This window comes from Malurus melanocephalus, unplaced genomic scaffold (assembly GCF_030028575.1).
Source record: "Malurus melanocephalus ecotype Western Australia unplaced genomic scaffold, MMel_1.1 scaffold_413, whole genome shotgun sequence".
In the NCBI taxonomy this organism is placed as follows: Eukaryota; Metazoa; Chordata; class Aves; order Passeriformes; family Maluridae; genus Malurus; species Malurus melanocephalus.
The window spans coordinates 403,601-425,721 of NW_026623645.1; the positions used below are offsets into that span (position 1 = coordinate 403,601).

At 39.5% G+C, this 22,121-nt stretch overlaps 1 protein-coding gene across 4 annotated transcripts in view; it reads left to right on the plus strand.

Moving 5' to 3' along the window:
- Positions 1 to 22,121, plus strand: part of MAPK10 (mitogen-activated protein kinase 10) — a 75,746-nt gene that overhangs the window by 48,928 nt on the left and 4,697 nt on the right. For all 4 annotated transcript variants that reach the window (XM_057379628.1, XM_057379629.1, XM_057379632.1 and 1 more), the window contains exons 8-11: positions 4,954 to 5,136; positions 7,296 to 7,420; positions 16,784 to 16,847; positions 17,287 to 17,364. In XM_057379628.1, the coding sequence (XP_057235611.1) occupies positions 4,954 to 5,136; positions 7,296 to 7,420; positions 16,784 to 16,847; positions 17,287 to 17,364 (450 nt within the window). The remainder of the gene's footprint in view (positions 1 to 4,953; positions 5,137 to 7,295; positions 7,421 to 16,783; positions 16,848 to 17,286; positions 17,365 to 22,121) is intronic.

The window sequence follows — 22,121 nt, forward strand, 5'->3', positions numbered from 1 at the left end:
TACTTCCCATCCTTTGAACAATGAGTACAGCTTTTGCTTTTTGGAAGTCAGAGGAAATGTAGAGAGAATTGATGTGAAAGACTGGTAGAATATGACTGAGCTGAAGGTTGCTGGAGGTGACTCAGCTAATATTGACTGATAGATACATGAATATATAGAATGGTGTATGCTGTTGAATATTCTTGCAGAGCTTCAAGGCCAATGTTTGTCTTTCCTTAAACACTGGTGAGCTGAGTAACTGTTAACTGGTGTGAAAGCTCATTTGTAAAGGGTAAAAGGAACTTGATTACACAAATGATTACACAAATGAAAACACAGAATGAATCTGTTTTGTCCTGATTCAGGAACAGGAGCAATCCTACAGTTTCCAGGAACTTGTTTTCTGTGTTTTGAGCTTGAGGAGTCTATTCTTGATTTCGTACCCAAGTTGTTGCAGGTACACTGAGGTACAGAAGCAAACTRTGAGCCCCTAACAACTTCACTGACAGTAACAACAGAAACATTTTAGGATTGTGCTCTGTCACTCAGATCCTACTTCCTGTTTAGACTCCTAGGTGGCTTTTATAAACACTTGTAACATTTTTGTGTGGGTGCCCCATCCCTGGAATTGTTCAAGGCTAGGTTGACTGGGGCTCTGAGCAACCTGGTCTGGTGAAAGCTGTCCCTGCCCATGGCAGGGGACTTGGAATGAGATGATCTTTAAGGTCCCTTCCAACCCAAATCATTCTATGATTTTATGATTTGCTTGCTGCTGTGTAAGCACAGATACTCAGCAACTGAATGAAATACCAGCAAAAAAAAAGTAGTACTTGAAAATTTTGGTTAAGGTGTTGTCACAGATGTGCATCCAAAATGTTAATGACATCTGCACAATCTCCTCACTCCTGAATGATCAATAGTAATCTTGTGAAGTAATTCATTTGTGTTACAAATTGTTTTAATCATCACCACATATTCTATTATACCATAAAAATAGAAACTACTACTYGAAATGTTGCACAGTATTTTCTGTTGCAGTCTAATTTTACAAATGCCACATTCTTCTCAAACTATTCACCTTGGAACATAAAATGCTCTATAGCTGCTTTCTTGTCAGATGGTAGCATTTTCAACTTCTTTTGTGTGGGTTTTTTTTTGAAAATGTGATGGCAACAATATGTAAATTGTGGGACTGTGGAAAAATATGAATGTGACACTGATGTCTCCCACAGTAAAGCTGGTTAGTGTCTTTTTTAACAGATTTCTTTTTAAAAAGAAAGGTTCAATTAAAATTTTTATTTTAAAGTTGACCTAYCAACTTTGCAGTGGTTGCCACAATTTAGGGAGGGAAATGCAGAGCTGTTCATAGTAGTTATTCTAATTTTGACAAGTTAGGAGGACCAAAAATTTGCTTGAAATGGAGCAGTTAGTTTTTGTTGGTGGAATATGCAGGTTTAAGKTGAAGACTATTAGAAAGGTGGCGCCCTCAAGATTTTGTGTTTGAAAAGAGATKATCTTCCCCTGTCTGTTACAAACTTCCTGTGTCTGTTTTGTTTTTTTGTGCCTACCTTAACCAAAGCAAGGTTTGACATGTCCTAGTTTTARTTATCTCCAGAAGCAGCACATTTATCCAGAAAGAGCAACGGGGCAATGGACAGCTGAACTGATTCAAATAGCTTTTAAGCAGACATTTCATCATTTTCCAGAGCTGGGGTCATAATTCTTTCCTACTTTCAGTCTGTCTAGCATTTGCTTAATTTCAAGGGGGAAAACAGGGTCCTCTGGTTTTCTTCTTAAAGGGGTTTTTATTTTTTTCTGGGAAACTTCTGTCAGAGTTATGTGATCACTAACTTTTAGTACCATTTTTCAATAACATCTATAGTTACAATCTCTAACTGATTAATGTAAYCAACTGCAGATTTTGATTCACATTAGGACTGTCCTGTAGTAACATTCGTTTCCTGCAGAATTGCTGGAGCTAATGCTGACTGCCAGCTAGAGAAAGCTGCTTATCTTTGCTTTGATAARTGACCTCAGATTTTTTTCCAAGACTTTTTTTTTTTAATCTGATACCATGATGGATACAACTTCTCATCTCCAGGTGCATCACAGATGCATCACATGTGGTGACTGTRTAAAACATCAGAGTGAAATGGAGATGGACCAGCATTCTGCAAGAGCTTTGTTACATTCTTGCACAATTTCAGGTATTGGACCTCAGAATATAATCCAGTGTTTGTAAGGTATAGGTAAAGGGACAACCATTACTAGAGGGAAAATGTGTGTGTCCATCTGACTAAAAAATGGTCTATCTGCTTTCACTTAGCATGGTTTTGTTCTTGCTGTTTTCAGGACAAAACCAGTCCTGAGTGCTCCATCATGTCAGTTTGTGTGTGTGTGTGTGCATGTGAATGTATTTTATTTAAGGGTTTTGGCAGTATATGAGCAACATAATGCAGTAAAGTAGCACAATAACCCATTCAGATAATTCAGTTATCCAAAACATGTCCCTGAGGTTACTGTGACATAAAGCCTGAYCTTTTATTTCTTGGTGTGAGCCAGGGCTGAAAAAGGTCCAGTGCTGTCCTGCGAACCAAGTCTAGTCAAGCAGCAGAGCATGGTGGCTCTCCAGTTCCCTTACCTTTGGCTCTCTTTTTTGCACTGATGTCTCCGTCTCTTAAAATCTCCCAGTCACATGTGGTGGTTTGCTTGTCTGTTGTGTCTTAGTGAGAGTTGTTCTGTCAGCTTAGAAGAAACATGTGCAGTGGCCTGTTGCATGTGGATTTTCCTTCTCTTCTCTCCATCACCACTGCGTTCTTACCATGCAGGCGCTGTTCTGGGGATTTCTTGTACTCTTTTTCCCTTCTTGCTCATGTCTAGRGCATCTTACTGCATCTTCCATCTCAATGTGTCCAAGTCCCCCAAAGTGCTGTAATCCCAGAGATCATTTTCCTTTTGGCCATGATTAAATGCCTGGGAGATGGTTCAGCTGCTCTGTACCAGGGTAACCTTTGATGCAAATCCTGTGTTTGGCCCTCACCATTTATCAAACMCTTCACTCAACATGCACAGGTTACACTTCCAGTGATGATTTTAGAGCTTGGCTTTCTCACYCATTTAGCTTCTCCTGGCACAACTAACAGCCTCTTCATTTCTGTGCTCTCTGTTCTTGTCTGCAAAGCATTTACACACTCGGTATTCTCAGGCACCTCAGATCTACTTCTGAAGCAGTGCAGCCACAATCACTGAGGTCTGTTAACTTGAATACAAGTTTAAAATGTCAAACCACTTTATTTTCTAATAAAATATTTAATGAAATATTCAGGTTATTCTTTGGGCAGCTGAAGTCTTAGATAACTTTATTGTTGCTGCAATTGTTTGGTTTTCTGTTGAGAAAAAAAAAAATTCATGGACAACATAATATAAGCTACGTGCTGCCTATGGAGTTGTGTGGGGGGGAGGGGCTTTTCTACACAAATCTTCATTTTAGTTTAAAAAATAAAAGGTATTCAGAAAAATCTTTACAGTCTGCTGCTATTTCTAGCAGCCTTTTTCAGTTGAAAACAAGCCCATTCAAGATCCTCTCAGAATTTGAATTTATTTAAAATGTAAAATCCTCTTAGAATTTTAATTTGTTTATTTGATTAGTAAACCTGCAAGTTTTAAATTATTTATTTTCTTTTTTTTAATTCAAATAAGACAGTTTAGGGTAAATCTGAGTKAAGTCTGTCTTTACTTTTCAAGGTACGTTAAAAAACTTYTGATTTCCTTRRAWTWTTTTTTTTTAATCTGAARTTGCYACTGCAAYCAAGAACTGGTTTTGGCTTGACTTTTTTTTTCTTGTTACCCATCTTTAGTATTKGGGAAACTCCTCCACACTTATGAAACTCATAGCCATAATAACTTAAAAGAATAATTTTAAAAAAAAAATCTCAGTGCTGAAATGCTTTGAATGTTTGTCTTTTAAAAGCCTTTTCTTTCCAGTGTGTTCTTAATGAAACTCCCTTCATCATATTTCTTAGTATCAATGTACCCATGGCTGCATGTAATCCTCCTTTTTTTTTCCCATGTAGCCATCAGGTTCTTAGCTCTGTGGATTACTGTGATGTAGAGTTGCTACTGGCAATTTGCTTTTTATTGTTAGCATAGTAAGTCTTATTCTGACCATGGCTGAAAAAGCTACATAACACCTGTCAGGTGCCTAAATGTTAGCACAAGAAAACTGAAAAGTCAATACCTCAAGCTAAAAAAAAAGCTCAGTATGAAATGCCTGTAATACACTTTCTTTTTAAGCATTAGAGCCTGTTTCTCATTAGTCAGTATCAGTTGAGCAATGTAGCTGTCACATTTTCCAGTAAACATCTCTCTACACCTGTGCATCATTTGTCTGTAGAAAATGAGTCCCAGTGTGTTCTTATAAAATGGGACAAATTGCTTTTGAGGGGTGGCTGGTATTAAAAAAGTTAGCACAAATGAAGTTATTGGAGAGCGTAAACATACAAGTACAAAGCAGATAAGTGCAAGAAGATTTTTGTCCTGTGCAGAACTTCTTTAAGTCAGCTGCATTTCCCTCTCTACAGAGACTGAATGGAGAGGGCAGGTGCACACGTTCTTCCAAGGTGATGTAGTGGCAATTATCTGCATGTAAAAAAAGGGAGTGCAAGTCATTGGATTTCAAGTTGTGTTTTTTTAAAAAACAGTAACAAGTGTTGACCCAAAGAGAGGAATCTGTATGTTGTTCTGTGGTGRTCATGGTTTTAGGACTGCACAATGTCCTTAAGCGAATATTCTTGTGTGAGAGAGTTTTTCCCTTTGCAGGCTGGAGGTATAGTGAGAAGAGAAGGAAAGACAGTGACTGTAAAGATATTATGAAGGGAGTTAAATACCTCTGAGGATTCTCAGAGAACACAGAGAGAAATGTCAGGAGGCTACATGTGGGGTTGCATTCTGTTTCCCTTAACTACTGGTGTTCAGATATTGATCAGTGGAATAAAGTTATCGAGCAGTTGGGAACGCCGTGTCCAGAATTCATGAAGAAGCTGCAGCCAACAGTACGGAACTACGTTGAGAACAGACCCAAGTATGCTGGYCTCACTTTCCCCAAACTTTTTCCAGACTCTCTCTTCCCAGCGGACTCAGAACACAACAAACTCAAAGGTATGTCTGACAGAGGGACATGGTTCATGTGCAACAGCTGCAGTGCAATGAAGKGTTTTTCCAATTTTTCTTCTCTCTAGTTGCACTCCATTTAATGCAGTTAGTTGCAGATCAGTGACTGCATGGGTTTTGTTCAGCTGAGAGGCAGGCTTTGGAAATGGTTTTTGGAGATCCTGATGCTTGGGCAGCCAAGGGAACATAATCRCTGATGCACTGAGCATACTCCCATGGTGTTCCATGTGATGGTCCTGTTCCATGAGGAATCAAGGTGTCCCTTTACTCTTATTCTTGAATTTGTAACACGAAGGAACAATAGAACTTCCACTGGGAGATCTCAGCACTTGCACTGCTTTGTTTTAGGTGAAAAATACCAGCTCAGCCAGATGCCTGCCTCATAGCTCTACCTTTACTAGAAAGTACAAAGATATTACCAGCATCAGCCAAAATGATGTAGCTGAGGTTTAATACTACTGGGGTGGGTCTGTTCTTTTGGGAAAATGCTGTTGGTCACTTAGGATATGAAAAGTAGAAAACTGACTTAATTACAGTGTGACTAGATATCCCCCTGCAGAAGAAAAGTTGCCATGATTTTAATCATATATTAAAGTCTTTTTTTCCTTGAAAGGGTCATTGACCTTCAATTGGAAGGAGTGATTACTGTGTGTTATTACTCAGTTCTGGAGACCCTRCAGACTTGTGCTGCACATTGGCTCTGCACCATTCCACTATTTGGAGCCACTCACCACRGTGGCACCTAATGGTTTTCAATTGCTTGCAATTTGCATGTCATTACACGACCCAGAATTCTCTTCCAGTTAACAACTGCTTCATAGCCAAGCTGCTGTCTTGGCTCTGTGAGTAAAGTGAAAGGTCTGAGCAGATGCTTTTGGATACACAGAATTTTATACTCCTACTACATCACAACTGAATAATGGAATTTTCCTGGATTTGCRGTTAATGAATAGAAATTACTGTCAAACAGTGCTTTATCTTTTGGATACAGAAAGCATGTACATTTGAGCATCCTGAATGCCTGTTTTTAAGATACAGTGACAGAGCAAGAAATGGTGCATTAAAAAAACCCTACTTGTGTAGCACTGTATCGTCCATGCCCTGCCTAAATATTTCACCATAATGTAATGTTAAGGATTTAATTAGATACTCACCCATGTATGGTGCGATACCTAATAATATTTTGCACTTACTGCTCCTTGCAGTTTTTTCCTTTCATTGTCTTTTTCACTTACACAGCAAATAATTTTGAGCATCCGAGAGCTYAGAACACTACACAGTTAATAATAATAACAATAGAAATATATGTTGTTATAATTTCTTCGTGTGGGTTGAGATGATATTATATTTTTTACAAACTCCAACTAGTAAAAATACATTTGGGTAATATTAATCTGAGTTTGTGRCCTGATAGGCAAAATGGGATCTTTTATCAGGTAAAATAAATCAATGCTGCAATGTAAAATTCAATGTGCATGTATAAATGTATACATATATATATGTAGTGGAGGATGATGTGCCCCACTGATTTAAACTTCATTATGCAGGACAAACAAGACTCAACCAGTTCTAAAACACTTCCCTACCACTATGGTGCCAAGGCTACAGATTTGAAATTATTGCTTCTAAGGGGTTGCCATAAGATTAGCCTCATATCTATGCCTCATTAAAATGTTTAATGCCACACAGCAGGTTAGGTGAAAAACTTTAAAACATCCAGAGAAGTGTGGTTGTTTTTCTGAGGCAGTTTAAGAGTGTCTGTAAGTTTCAGGCTTTGATTTAGTAATGCAATKATTTTGGACTTCATTATGTGAACTTGTGTACTCTGATCCTGATAATAATCACAGATATATCAAACACGTTTTTCTTGGGTATATTGTTCAGCCCTCTCCGTGGAATCCACATATGTGGAAAATCTCACTGAAGCTTGTTAGGGGACTTACAGTTTCAGCCCTGATGTTGGCACCTTTCTAATGAATCTGACCTGAAATGGTTACTGAAGAGCTCTTGCTGTGAGAAGGCAAGGGGCAGAAGTACATACACAGAGTCTCTAAAAAGGCTGTGCACTGCTATTTCCCCACCCTATTATCCCTCCTCTRAAGGCTGTTTTGTACTAACACTGTGTTTCTCTGCTTTCCTTGTTCCAGCCAGCCAAGCCAGGGACCTCTTATCCAAGATGCTGGTCATTGATCCGGCCAAGAGGATATCAGTAGATGAAGCCTTACAGCATCCATACATTAATGTCTGGTACGACCCAGCAGAGGTGGAGGCGGTAAGTGAGGCAGCGCTGCTTCCATCAGAATGCTGAACACAAATGTGATTCATGGACTCCTGCTGCTTTACAGCAGCACGATAATGAGCATGCTATAAAGGAACAATGCCTGCACCGTGGTGGTCCAGGGATTGATGTGAAATGAGATCTGTAGGGACAGGATATCTCTCTTTATTAGATTAACTGATAATAGATGGGAGACACAAAAACACTTGGAGCATATGAAGCCATTTTTTGCCTTCTTCTAGAAAGGATTTTGAACACAGTAGCTCCCCTTTTTAGCTATAGAACTCAATCTGGCAAAAGATACTATCTTTCTTTCCAAACATTTTCCCGTGAAAGACAGCAAACATCATGTTTTATGTTTGTGTTCAAAGACATATGTAGAGAGGAGGAAAATTAAGCAAAACAATAGTTGGGATTCTGAAAAAAATCCTGAAATAAGGAATCAGAAAAATCTTAGCAGGGCATAAATACTTCTGTAAAATGAAGCAGAGRCTCATGTGTTTTCCTGAGCCACAGTTCAGTGTACAGTATCATGTACACTGTGTGCAAACAGAAATGGATTTTTTCTGATAATCCTGTCATGCTGTAGACAGCTCTCTGTATACTTTGGTGAGGCTGATGTTAGCAGGGATAAGTGCAATCTGTCAGTTCTTCAGTGACGTGGTATGGTATAAGGGGTATAGGCATCAATTCAGAGAGGTGCTCTGTAATACCCTCCATAAAATGTATGAAAAGAGAGCTCAGTATTTCAACTTTAAGATTTCTAAACAAGGTTTAGAAATCTTACTTAGCCACCACAGGAAACAAAGAACTTGTAAAGTTAAATCACTGCTGTTTGGTTATGTGCTTCAATTCAATCTGTGTTTTTGAAATGCAGTAAACTTCAAACAGAAATGGAATGCTCTGACCCTCACCAAAATTCCATGGGATTTTTGCAGAGGGTGTTATTTAGAAATGCTTTATAGGGCTTGGTTTTGCCAATCTCACTTTCAAAATGGAGGTTAAATTTGAAGACTTTGTTTTTGCAAGGAACAGTTTATTAAATTATAAATATCCATSTGTTCATGCTGACACACCTTCAGTGGTTAGCTATGAATCATTTACTAATTATTTCCTGGAGAAAACTTACCAAAAAWACTATTTTGTTCTTACTCAGAAGAACATTCTCCTATATGTACTCCACTGAGATTTTGGCCCGGTTATAGTTGCAGAAGAGTTAGGATCAAATTCCGTAAACATTTCCTAATGCTATGCATTAAGCATGCCGTGGACAATGGGGAAATGGCTTGTTCCATGTATTTATGTTAGATCTTGCCAAACTTGTAGCAGGGGTGGAAGTCAGTAGGCGTCTAAAAACATCCAACAAATTAGCTGTTTAAGAGGTAGATACTTTTGCTMATTCACTTAATAATCTGACTCTGTGAATTTGTCTAAACTGAGCAAAACCACAGAAGCTATAATAGGGTCCAACTGAACAAAGAAATAATATTTCAGTGACATTTCACAGCCTAAAAATGGCTATGTGGCTCATTAATGTGAGATTGCAGCGTGATRAGRCTCTGTGAAGCAACCCTGCTTTTTCATGGRCTGCCCTGCAAATGTGCAGCCAGGGAATCTGACAAGAGAGCAAGGGGRAAATTAGTGACAGAGTTCTGCTTGGTCTCTTGCATAATGCTTAACTTCCCACCATTTTTCCCTCCCACCATTGGGATTTTGAAGCCAGCAGTGTGTTGCATCTGACTGTTCACTGCACTCTTCTTTTTTGGTAATACTTGATAAGCACTTTTACATGGAGTGAAGTCTTTCATCATGTAGTGAAAGGTTTGGTAGTGGGATGTTTTGGGGTGTTTTTAAGTTCTCCTCCCATACTGTAACATGAAGTAGGATTCCTCCCACTATCAGTAGCCCTGTACAGCGGGGATAGAAATTAGGATAGAGAGTCATTAATCAAGATGACATTTTCACCCAGTAGAGTACTGAGGACGGGGGAATTAGGTAACTTTTACTGTCTAGTTAGATTCCCCCTTCTCCCCAGTAAATGGCTTCATCAAAAGCAGCCAGGCATCTGTTGTAGTGTCCATTCTGTTCAGAAGCATAAAGAGGACAGGTAACTGAAAGCATTTAATGTGACAGGAATTTTGAAGTGAGCTGTTGCAATGTCATTAAATGTCAGCRTGCGCTGGAGCAGACAATGAAGAGCACTGAAGCCAACTCAGGGAGTGAGCAGAGAATTTGGTGTCAAAGTTTAACCTGGAGGTAACAACCCTGTGTGTGCCCAGATGTACAGCATTATAAACGTGAGGCAAACAGATAAAACAGCCCTACCCAGTTAAAAAGCAGACTAGGGAGACAGTCACAGTGCCTTTTTATAAGTCTGTTATAATTTTATGGCCTTTCAGAGACTGTACGGGGGCAATGGAACTATTACGTCTCATTCTAATGGGCAAACAGTGCGCACAAACGGGAAGAGGTAGGAATGCAATACCCTTTCCCCCTCAATGTGTCACAGCATTAAACTCTTCTGGGTGGCCTTAAATGCCAAGGATGATTCCCTGACACGGAGAGGAAGAGGAGCTGTTATGAGATGTGGGACTTGCTTTTCACAAACCGCAGGTTTCAAGCACTGCTGTGACTCTGCCTCGGAATTTCTGCATGAAACAAACCACAGTCAAAGCCCTGAACAGCTCTGAAACGGTCAGCATACAGCTAGAAACAGGCCTTGCATGGCTTTTGAGCTTACCTGGTGGATTTTGGATTTGGAGGGAATTCTTTAGTCTTAACATCGGTGGTTTGCCTGGTTCTTTTGTGCAGTTGCAGCTTACCACAGTATCTCTGATAAGAAAGTCACAGTTTTAGGTCCTGCAAAGCATGCATCATTGATCTGAAATTGCTTGAATAGCTTTACAGTTCAGGTATTAAAAWTTCTGTATTCAGCCAATTACAGCTAAAATTGGTGTTTTTAAAAAATAGGAGACCATACAGATAATATAAGGCTTGGATTGTGTGGAATTCACAAGATTTTAGGAACTGTTAAAATAGGTTATCAATCTTCACACCTAATTTAAATGTAGGGAAACAAGAGTTCACAGGGCAAAAGTATTATTTGCTAATATTACCCAGGAAACCTATTGTAAAATCAGAATAGGAACCTATAGACTTTATTTCTCTGTTTTGCATTTCAGTTCAAGACTCCTTCCTGGAAGTTATATGCATAAACTGTCTCAGATCCACCTTTAAACAAATATTATTATTTTCGTGTTATGATATTTACTTATATAACAGCATTTGGACTATTATCATGAATAAATGACACACACGATACCTTTTCTCCCTCAAATTGCTCTTGTTCTATTTTTAGGAAAGAAGAGGTTTCCAATACCTCTTGCCTCTACATGAAGACTATCCTGTTTATTGTAGATAATCTCAGTATCTCCCTGATGACATATTAGCTTTTCTGTTTTCCTGTCTGAAAATGCTGTGCTTGAGATTGTTTCCATTTACACAGCTGCCTTTTTTTTTTGAAGTTGCTATACATTCTCTACCTTCATTGAAATGATTTGTGAATAAACCCCAAATCTGATATTTAAATTTTCATATCTATGCTAATGCTYATGCCTATTTTCAGATCACTGTTTTTTATCCCAAAATATTCAAATCGTAAACAAAATGGATTCTTAGACATATCCTTTACCATAGTAAAGAAGTTCTTCCTTTTGATATTGATATATTTGAAGAAACCCTTCACTTCATACTAGATTCCATTTGGTAACCTTTTGAATATATGTGTGATCTCATATTGATWCCTACTTGGGAAAAGTATTGTCCCACCTCATGGGAAACAATGTAGTAGCAAAATGTGCCATAAAGTATTGTATGATGTTTTCTGTTAACTGGTTTCAAAATTTGTCTTGGATTTTGCAGTACCTGTCGTTATTGTTTGTTATCTGATATATGCCATCCATTTAGAAGAGAGTTCTATGAAACAGAAAAAATCAGATGTTAAAAATACTCCTTTTAAGCTTTTCTCTGTGTTGACAGAATTTCACAACATTGATAGATTTTGTGGGGGTTTATTAACTTTAATTCTCACAGCTTTCATTACTGGTTTTATTTTCGTAGGATATCTATTTCACTGGATTATTTCTGCATCTAGGTACATCCACAAGGGGCTGAGTTGTGAACTATCATTCATTTTTTCTGTGCATGCCAATCTGTGTGTTACCCTCTATTAATGTGATGCTGTTTCCAATGTTGTTTGTGAGGAGAACTTGGTTTATGGGTCTCAGTCTAAGGTCCAGGACAGAAACTGCTGCTGTATTATCTTAGCYCTATATAAACTATCTGTGACCAGCTGTTAAATACAATTGGTTTAAATTCATTTCAAGGTTCATAGTTTTTCAGTAGAAAAACACCCAAAAAYCTCACCCACCTCTTATTTTACGTGTGAATGCTGAGCATCCATCATGATGGAGAAGCACTTTGGATAGCTCTGTGGCCTTCCCARAAACTCTTCAAAGAAGGTGTCACCTTTATTTCATGACAAAAGCAAGGCTGTCAGGTTGTGCATCTTTTCTGGTGCTCTTTTCTCTMRCTCAGCTCTGTGTGCATAGGTGTTRTAACTAAACTCTTCGATGAGCTGCCACATTTTTTAGCACTCAGGTACAGGGTTTGGTTTTCTGCTTAGAGATTGATGGTGTGCATCTGTTGTCTCACGAAAGAAGTGTGCAGCTCTGCTTCCTGCACAAGCACGGRTATTTCCTCTAGTCAACAACATCTAGCCATTTATAGCTGATTGATTATGGAAGCTGAGCACAGCTTCTACAAAAACCTTTGTTAATGTCAGTGAGGAGGTGTGATTAGAGAAGAAAGAGGCATTTCTTTTCTTCTTTTTCGAACCAAACTTAATCTTTTCCCAGCTTGYTTGTTGTATCTGCAAGCTGTTCACTCATCTGTGTGGAGCCAAGTAATSCTGACTCCTGCTGCATGGCATCCTTATGGTCCAGCTGTTCGCAAACAGCTCAGGCTGCAGTTTCTTTGATGCACACTATGCGTGGAGTTTTCCAAAAGTCTCTGCAGAGATTCCAAGGAATGCATGGGTCTAGAGTAATCTTTTCTTCCRTATCCATAGCTGAGGTCATGCCCAGCCCACTGTGGAATCCCTTGGCAATGCAGGGTGAAATCCCAAGAACTTCCTAGATAGGGATGCCAGACCTCTGGTGACAAGCACGGTGGTGCACTAGGGTTTGCACTGCAAGAATAAATATATAAATGGTATCAGTAACACAATTTAGGTTGTAGCAAAACACCAAGGAATTTTTATACTCACTTTTATGAGGATCTAAGCTATTTAACAAAATGTTTAACCTCACACCATTAACTTTTGCAGCCTCCAGTTCCCTCTTTTATCTCCATACTCCTAACTATCGCTGTCCTGTTGTGCCACACCACAGTTATTGCTCTGGACCCTGCCACGCTGGGAACAGATGCAGACTCAGGCCTTGCTCTGCCAAGCTTTCTAAAAACAGCTCATCCCAAGGTCTCCACTGTGCTGGCACTGGCTCTGCAGAGGCAGAGGCAGAGATGGCGTGATTTGCCCAAGTGGGAGCTTCAGCCCCTTTGCTTTCCAGCCCTTTGCTTTTCAGCCCCTTTGCTTTGGCATACGAACTAATCTGTGTTGCTTTGGGAAAATGAGAATACATCAGCTTCAACATATGTTTTGCYTTTTTCTCTTGTGAAAACCTTCCCCTCCCTGGATATTAGAATGGTGTTTAACAAATCCAGTAGTCTCCTGCTGTTTATCAGGCCACATAAATCCCCCTTGCCTTTTGTGTATTTTGCTTTTTAGTTTGGTTTTATTTGGTGGGTTTTGATTATTTGTTTGTTTGGTTTGCCTTTTTCTTTTTTTTTTCCCCAGAAAAAGATCCATGTGGATATTTTCTATTGTTTGGGGGGGTTTTGGTTGTTTTGTTTTGTTTTATTTTGTTTTGTTTAGTTTTTATTGTGTTGAATGAATGTTACATTTAATGCAAAAGTAGTTTGAAAATCAATTTGTAAAATAGAAAAGCCAAGCCCCATGGAAACAACAAGGGGATTTTTTTTAATATCTGCAAGAAAAATTTAATTCATTTCTTTGCTTCCACATCCAGAAATAGATTCTATTCTTCATTATTKTCGCCAATGCAACTGCTTACAAATCAGTCTTGTTTGGGGAGAAAATGGCTGCCTTAAACTGAAGCTAGATGCTGCCACCCATAGGATTGATCCACACCCTGCCTTGATTTAATGCCAGTTGCACTATATACTTTTTCTGAGACCTAGAGAATCATACAATTAACTAGACTGGAAAAGACTTGGAGACCATCAAGTCCAACCTGTGACCTAACACCTTATCARCTAAWGGCACTGAGTGCCACATCCAGTTTTTTTTAAACACTTAATAAATTATACCACTCTCAGCTGGTGTGTGCAGTATGAAGGATTTATACTACTGCAACCCTGCAGCTGCATCCACATGGAAAGCTAATGCTTATGAACTCAGTCATTTTCAAAGATGTTTGATTTAAGTAGCGAAGTCAGTTTTAGGCAACCTTTGCACCAAGACTGAAATCAGGTGCCCAGGAGGACCTGGGTATGGCAGCAGCTGATTGCTCCATTGCTGTGAMAATACTTGTGTGTTATCTTTTAAAAGCTCCCTTCTCCCTCTAATTTTAGAAATTGGCTTTAAAACCTACCACAAAGCAAACAAGTTAGCAGAAAAAGGGTGATCACCCTGGAGGGGATTACAATGTATTGATAACAGTGTGATAAGTTTTGTGGTTCTCATTGGGATTAAAGAGAGTTGTGGGAAAATAAATTCTTGAAATAGTTTTTGTATTCTCAGCTCATCTCTGTGCCTTGAAAATACGAGAGCTCAGGGCATTTTGATGGGAAAGCTTCACTTCTCCCAGTGTGAAGCACTGGCCTGGCCTTGCAGTAGAGCTCCATTCAACTGTGCRATGGACAGGCTTTATAGTTATAGATCCTGCCTCTGTGAAGAGCAGGGATTTATTTATTCATGCCACTATCCTGCTGAATATTTGTTACCCTTGGCTCTCTCATGCCTGCCAAGAGCCATGTTTTATAGCCATGGGTTCTGCTAGCTCACAAGTAAAAGTCTGCAAAATAAACCCTGGCAGAGCAGTGGAATGCTGTGCAGGTGCAGCTTCTGGCATCCTGCAGTGTGTGAAGGACAGTTTGGTTGCTCTCCCTTGTTTCACTCTGTAGAAAAATAGGAGCTTGGTAGCAGGAGAGGTTATTCCGGGCTCTCTCCCYGGAAAATGTTTCCAGAATGTGTTARTCTARGCAATGATTAYTACTGATTTTCTTGTTGTGTATTAGTCAAATGTCCCAGTTTAAGATATAGGTGAAAAATTAGAAGAATCATAAGCCAAAGATTCTGTGGCTGTGTGAATTGAGAACTGGTATGTGCATCTGATCATTCATTCCTTTTTCTGCAGTTTATGTTCGGGAATTAAAGTAGTAAAGGAATCTTTCCTCTTATTTCTGTCTGGGGGAGAAATACTAGGTTTTCTATGGAAGGTGTAAAAAGAGTGTTCATACTTGATAGATGCAATTTTACTCCCACCAGTGCTTTTCATAGGMCTTTCCCTGAAGCTTTTAGAAAGGAAGGTACTTTCAGGATCTTCTTGTCCAACTTGGTTTGCCCTTTTCCTTTGCACCTGGCAGAGAAGAGGTGGTTCTGTYGCTGTGGCTCAGCTGCAGCTCAGCCAAATGCCTCCCCTGCTGCTCCTGTAAATTCCTAGCCCCCAATTTCCTTGTCTTGGCCAGCTTTTTCTGCTTTTCCGAGTAGGAAATGCATGCTCCAAAGCTGGCTGAGTGGCTGAGCAGGAGTCCAGCAAGCTCAGATGGAGGAGTGGAGCTTGTTTGTCCCATCCAACTGGTCCGTGGTGAGGATCACCTCAGTCTTGTAGAATCCCCCTCTCTGGCAGCACCGTCAGCAGAAACACAGAATCCCCACAGAGGYTGCACTGATCTTGGTGGCATTAGGGCTCCCTGGAAAGGACTGAGAAGGGTTGTTATGCTGAATAAGGGAACAGCTGCATTGGTTTGGGGCTCAGACCCTTACAGGGTATCTTGCTGATACAGAAACACCTCAGGTACCCCTGCTGAGGCCTGGCACTCACTGTAACTCAGGGTGTTATCCCAGCACCTTCTCAGCTATGAGACTTGGCAATCCATGACTTCACCTTATCTTTAGCCCTGACACAAATGCCACTCTGAGGAAACTTCTCTTGCTTTCAGTGGACTTGTCCACTTCAGCTATCACGTAATTTTCCTGATCCATATCATGTCACTGAGCTATWACATTTTCAGTTGTATTCGTAGTGTGCAAATGGCTTAATGGATTGATGGAGTTAGAGTCCCAAGAGAAAATTTCTGAATTTTTATGATTCAAGGAAACAGTTTGGTAAGCATGTATTTAATAGGAGGATGTTTTGAAAGGGACACAATGGCAAGTGCCCAAGATGAAAGTCAGAGGAAATAGATATGAGCAAGGAAAGTGTCATAAATCTTGCTTCCATCTTTGTTAGATACATCTTAGCTCAGATGCTGAAGCTTCTTGGTAGAAAGAAGGAGGGGAGACTCTTCTGCCTTTCTTGGCTGCTGTATTTGGCAGCCAAAATCAGGAGAGGCAATGAACACATGGCTGAGTTRCCCACTGAAAGTGGGTATTCAGCCTCCCTGAAACTCTAGGTGACTTTGTCTCCGTAAATTCCAGGATCTGCCAGTCCTGTGACATTCCCACCAACTAAGAGAAACACAATTTAAAAAAAAATATAAGTTACATATAAGTACATATACTGGAAAACTTGGAAATTGGGAATATGGGTTAGAAACTGTGGCAGGGAGACTTACTTAAAAATTAGAGTTATTTTGGGAAGTTTGTATGGCAGCAAATCTAAAGAGCAGCTTAAAAATTAGTATGTTAATGTTACTGCTAATTAATGAAGATGAGCGTTGGTATTCTGACGGTACTTCTGCTGGTGCAAACAATTTGTGTGTGGAATTCCTTGGCTCAGTGCAAGCACAGTGACATTGTTGACCTGGGTTTTATTTCAACTGCAGCTATGCCTCCTGTTTAAGAAAGGAAAACAGAGAAGTATGTTGATTTCTTCTACCAAAAGAGTTGACTTCCAGAAGTGTTAATYCCTTTAATATTCAAATGTTTTTCATGTGTTTTTGCATGTATAGGATGGATTGCAGAGAGGGAGAAGAGAAATTATCTTTAAATAATTATTCTTAATTATTTACCATATCACAGGCAATTGACTAAACAGTTTTGTTTCTTTCTTGCAGCCTCCTCCTCAGATATATGATAAACAGCTGGATGAAAGGGAACACACAATCGAGGAATGGAAAGGTAATTGCAGTTTAGAAGTACAGGGGAAGGGGTRTTTTAGTGGCAAAATGGCAAAAACATAATAAAATAAAAATATAAAAGCTTCACTGAAATCTGAGGATATCATCTGGAGAACAGAGTACTGTTCAGGAGGGCAGTGCATCACTATTTTAGCCACAGTAAAAAAAGTGTTTTATTACTGTGCTGCTCCTCTTCTAGATAGTGCAGCGTTAAACAATTCATGTGCTCTGGTTGAATCCCATTTGTCTCAATGCAGCTCCAAAAGGAGATGAGAGGAGAGGAGGGGAATGGAAGAGAAAGTAGCAAGTAGAGCTGTCAGACTTGGGAAGACAAAGGCTTAGGGAGCTCAGGGCAAGGCTCCAGCACTGTGTGATAGTGATTTTGTTCCTGGTCACAGGCACTGGTCCCTGCTAGTAACAGATGCAATTCTCTCTTCCAGAACTCATCTACAAAGAAGTAATGAATTCTGAAGAAAAGACTAAAAATGGCGTAGTAAAAGGACAGCCTTCTCCTTCAGGTACTCAGCCCCATTGAATAACTTTGATRTGTGTTCTGTACTGGAAAAGAGAGAACGAAGATTGCTGAAACAGGCTACACTTGCAATTGTGCAAGCCCGTTTAAGAGGTTTTTAGGAAACCTAGTGCTTCTGATGGGTTGACCTTTATTAATTGCACTCCACTGTCATGGTAATACTTGAAAAATGGTCGTCTTGCAGTTTGAGAGATAATTGTCCTGCCATTGTCTGTGGAAAGGTCTGTGGTTACAGATTACATTCCTGTGGGTGTGGAGGTTTATCTCACACTAATAWTTTCATACTGCACACGGGTGGATAATTGGACCAATACTTTGCCAGTCGATGCAAATGAAACTGGTGATGTTAGCTCAAATCAATCTGTTGGACACACAACACTGCACACCTGACCCCCACCCCAGCCCCATGGAGGTGTGTGATASTACTCTGGCAGTCTATCCTCACAGGAGTCTGATCACATTAGAACAGCTAGCTGACAGGTTTGATGACTCTTCAATGAGAAGGGAAAGTTGTCTTCAACCACTGACTCTTAGGAAGTTCTGTCACAAAAAAGATCACAACTTAATTTTTTCTGAGGAAAATTCACATCAACAGTCTTTTCACAGGAATGCAAACTGTGACTGCCAGTAGACAGAAATACATATTTGTGAAGGTACACTTTCACTGGCAGACTTGAAGTGCCCAGATTTTGAGCACAGTGTTCCAGCAGCATTTAAAGGTAAAACTACCTTTCCTCAAAATAAAATCATTTAACTAATTATTCTCTGCATATTTTCATGGAGATTTTTTTTTTTTTTTGCATTCTCATTTTTCCCTTGCTGCTGAGCTAAGGTAATGTCAGAACAAGAATGCATCACTAGTAAATGACAGGACAGGGGGAAACATGGCAACAGTGGAGGGAGCTAATAAAGAGCTGGGTGGTGATATTGGAGCACGAGCCTTGCACCTGGATTTTGACATGGATGAAGTAATATATTGGAAACAATCCACTGTGTTCTTGCCAAGTCACAGACAAAGTACAGAAATTGCAGATTTAATTTACCGAACTGTGGTGCCACCACTGAAAAGAAATCTGGGGCCCTAACAATTATCTGATAARTCCTCATTGTTAAATTTTTCTGCCTTGCAGAATTGTGGTTGCAGGCTGATTCATGATCAAGAAACATTGTAATTGCTTGCTTTGGGAATTAACTACCCAGGGATTTCTTTATGTATTTCATATTCTCTTTTTCCTATGTGGAAGGTTTTTATTTTTTATGTAAAACATTTTCAAACACACAAAATAGTAATTTTTTACCTGTATTTCTTCTGCTGTTTCCCTTTGGCTGTTTCTGGAATGTTAGGCACCAACAAGTTCAGCAAATATTTTAAAACTGCTGTCAGATGAGACTGTATCATGAAACAGTAGATTTCCTGTTTTTCTTCACTTTGTGTGCCAGACTTAAATTTTCAGCTGAATGAAATACTGGAAGAAAGAGGTAAAACACCAGTTCTGAGCATAAGGAAAATGAGAGAGACTCTACACWCACATTACTCATTGGTTGGTGTTCTTGGCAAGAATTCAGAAAGCTAAGATTTAGTGYTCCATCAATAATCATAGCAAGCAAGCTGGAGATTAGTTTCCATGATTACTTGATCAGAGTTTTGGGGTAACCTGCTGAAGCTGACAGCACCAGGGATAATTATTGCCCATTGACTGAGCCACTTGGAGTGCCTGTGAATCGGGATTTCAATCTCTTGCTCTGTTCTTTAGTAYAACATTTAAGCTTTGGGGGGAAAGTCCAGTACCTGCCCCTCATGCCCATGTCCAGTGAGTAAAATCAAGTGTCAGAAATTGTTCCCAGCAGAGGCTGCTTCTGCCTCTCAAAAAAAAAATTGTTTCTGATTGACATTATCAAACAGCAGTATTGAAAAAAATAGTTTAATACAAGGTTATAGATTATTTAGAATTAAATGTAAGTTCTGTCCATACTATCTAACCTCCTCTCGCACTCGCCCCCAGCCTTCACTACCTAGCAGTAGTTTCACACATAACATTTTCAACTGTYTTCTCCTTTCTATAAATGTACTCCTACTATACTATGGACTGTAGTAAATAGCACAGATCTTAGTGCAGCTTGTTTTTAGCGTTCCCATTCTAGATGAAAATAGATATTTTATTCTTCCTTTCCTGGCTTTTACTTGCTGTCTGATTGGGGCAGTTTTGGTGCCATCACCCAGGAACTACTGGACACCTTTACTAGCTCTCTTCTGCCATGTGAAGATGAAATTAAGCAGCTTATGGACTTGCCAAGCCCTGCGACACTCAGTGCCAAGAGTTTCTATTTACACAATTTATAAGAAGCTGAGCAAATCCCCAAGACAGACACTGGGCTTTTTTTGGAAACACCAAAAGCTGCAGTTCTCTTTTCAGCTTTTTTACCCCCAAGTCTGTACCACTTCACAGCTGAAGTCATGGAAGAGGCACTTCCATGGTGCTGTTTAATAGCACCTCCTCTGAGGAAGGAATCCCTGCTTTACAGCACGGAAGCTGAAGTGTGGCTTAAAAGAGAAGCTGTCAAGTCAGTGGCAGAGCCAGGAACAGATCCCAGAAGTTGTTTCTCACCTGCTCTAACCTTTAGCACCTTTCCTGCAGCCAGTGAGAAGCTTCCTGTCAAAYAGCAACTTTATAAATGGGGCTTTTTTTCCTTTTGAGTGCACCTCTGTCATATCTGCACTGTCTCACCTGGCATACATCCCTCCAGGAACAAGCTGCTGTAGCACCAGGCAGGTGCTGAGCACAGCAGATGGAGCATTCCTTCCAGCCTAGGACAGCTTTTGTTTGGGCTTCTGAGTGTTTCTGCCCAAGTGCTGCTTTGTGCTGCTGAGCTATTTAAGTCTGTCCTTGAAGTTTAGTGTGGTTTCATTTGTTTTTGTGGGTACTCTCTGAGTCTGGGGACTTTGGGACTGCAGCAGCAGCTATCATGTCTGTGTGTTGTGTCATTGGAATTGTGTTGAAAGCTAGGAATAGCCATAAAAATGCAATTTCCAGAAACTTATGGGCTGCATGGATACCTGCTGAAAAGAGTGTGGCAGGATTTATTGAATTCAGTGGTATTGAACGAGACAGAGTGTAACWAAATCTTCATCTGTACAATTTCTGCGGTCTTTCTTCTGAAATTTCTAAAGCTACTTCTTCAGTTATTTTGCCTGGCTGAGTATGTGTTCTTCAAAGAAAGCTGCACAGCGACAGCTTGATCAAAAGTTGATTGAAGCCACTGGAATTCTTCCCATTTGATTCATAGGACAGTATCTGTGACTTAATGGCAGGCTTCTGCCCAGCATAGCAAACATTTAGAAAGGTAATATATTGTTTAGTCATTAATATAAATGAATTCAGTCATATTTTGACTGCACATAAATGYGCTTGTCTTGACTGATTAGCGTTTTCATAAATAAAATGCCACATGATTAAATACCATGTAAGCATGAAGTAACAGTATTGCACTGGATGATGAAGTACGTGCAAAAAACCCTTTGAAAAACACATTTTCTGGCAGAGAGGATGGATGATTGCTGTCTGCAGTAACCAGTCAGACTTTGTTAAGATTGCTCTGTATTTTTGCAGCACTTACAAAATTTTATTTTCCAAATATATAAGGAGAGTAAATTAATTTAAGGTTGGTTCTGATGCCGTAATGTACTACTAGAACAGCAGAAAGCAGTTCCCATCTGGAGCTCTGAATGTGAGCATATCYGTCTCTCCTTTGTGCATATTTACAGTTGATGTGTACAAAGGGAAGAAGTTGAGGAATATAGAATAGTGGTTGAAGGTGTAGTATGGTGGCTTGTTTTCTCAAAGTAATGTTTTTATTGCAAACTGGAAAGTGACAGAAATCCTTTCCCTGTGCCCATAGCATCATATATTTAGCCTAGGCTGTAGAGATGTCTATTAATCTCTGAGGAAYAGATGAGTTTTGTAGTTTTATTAGACAACGGGTAATAACTTCTAGCTATTCTGCAGAAATGAAAGCCTGTAAAAGTTGGCTGAGAAAATTCTCAGACCTAAGAATGAAATTATATCCACTGCAGAACAAAGACTAGCTGTAATTTCTAGCTGTGCAAGATTATACAAAATTACACATTTTATTGTCATGAATATGTAATGAAAATTAATATATCCCTCTCAGACTGAAACAGTGATAATTTTGGTATAAAGACCACCAACAAACCCATCACCTGAAAGTTCAGTGGAAAGAAAAAATGCCAATCAAACAGGTTTTGGCKACTCTGAGAACTTTAGTTTGAGCTGAGGTTAATGGGCAGTAACAGTTGACCAGTCACAGGTGCATGACAATTACATTCTTTACATGGTTTTGTATTTGTCATTCAGTTATCTGAATTTATAGGACAGATAATTTCTGATAATATTCAGGGGTGTGCATTAATGATAATCTCAAGAAGGTTCATTCTTCATTTCATGAAGTCAAAGTGATTTTTTGCATAATATCTGGTACCATCATAATTTTAGAGAGACAAGGTAAAGTTCAGTGTACAAACATACAGTCACAACTGAAATCCTGGGCTTAGTCACCTTGTCCTTAGTCAAGAGAATGAAAACACTCTGCATTGCCTCTGGGTGATTTGATCCCACCCACTGTTCTAGACTGTCAATAAGAAAACTGGAATTTTATGAGAAGAATATGGAGGAATAGCTAGGGTCTGSTTTTGTTTTCATCACACACTGTATGACCCTAGCATGC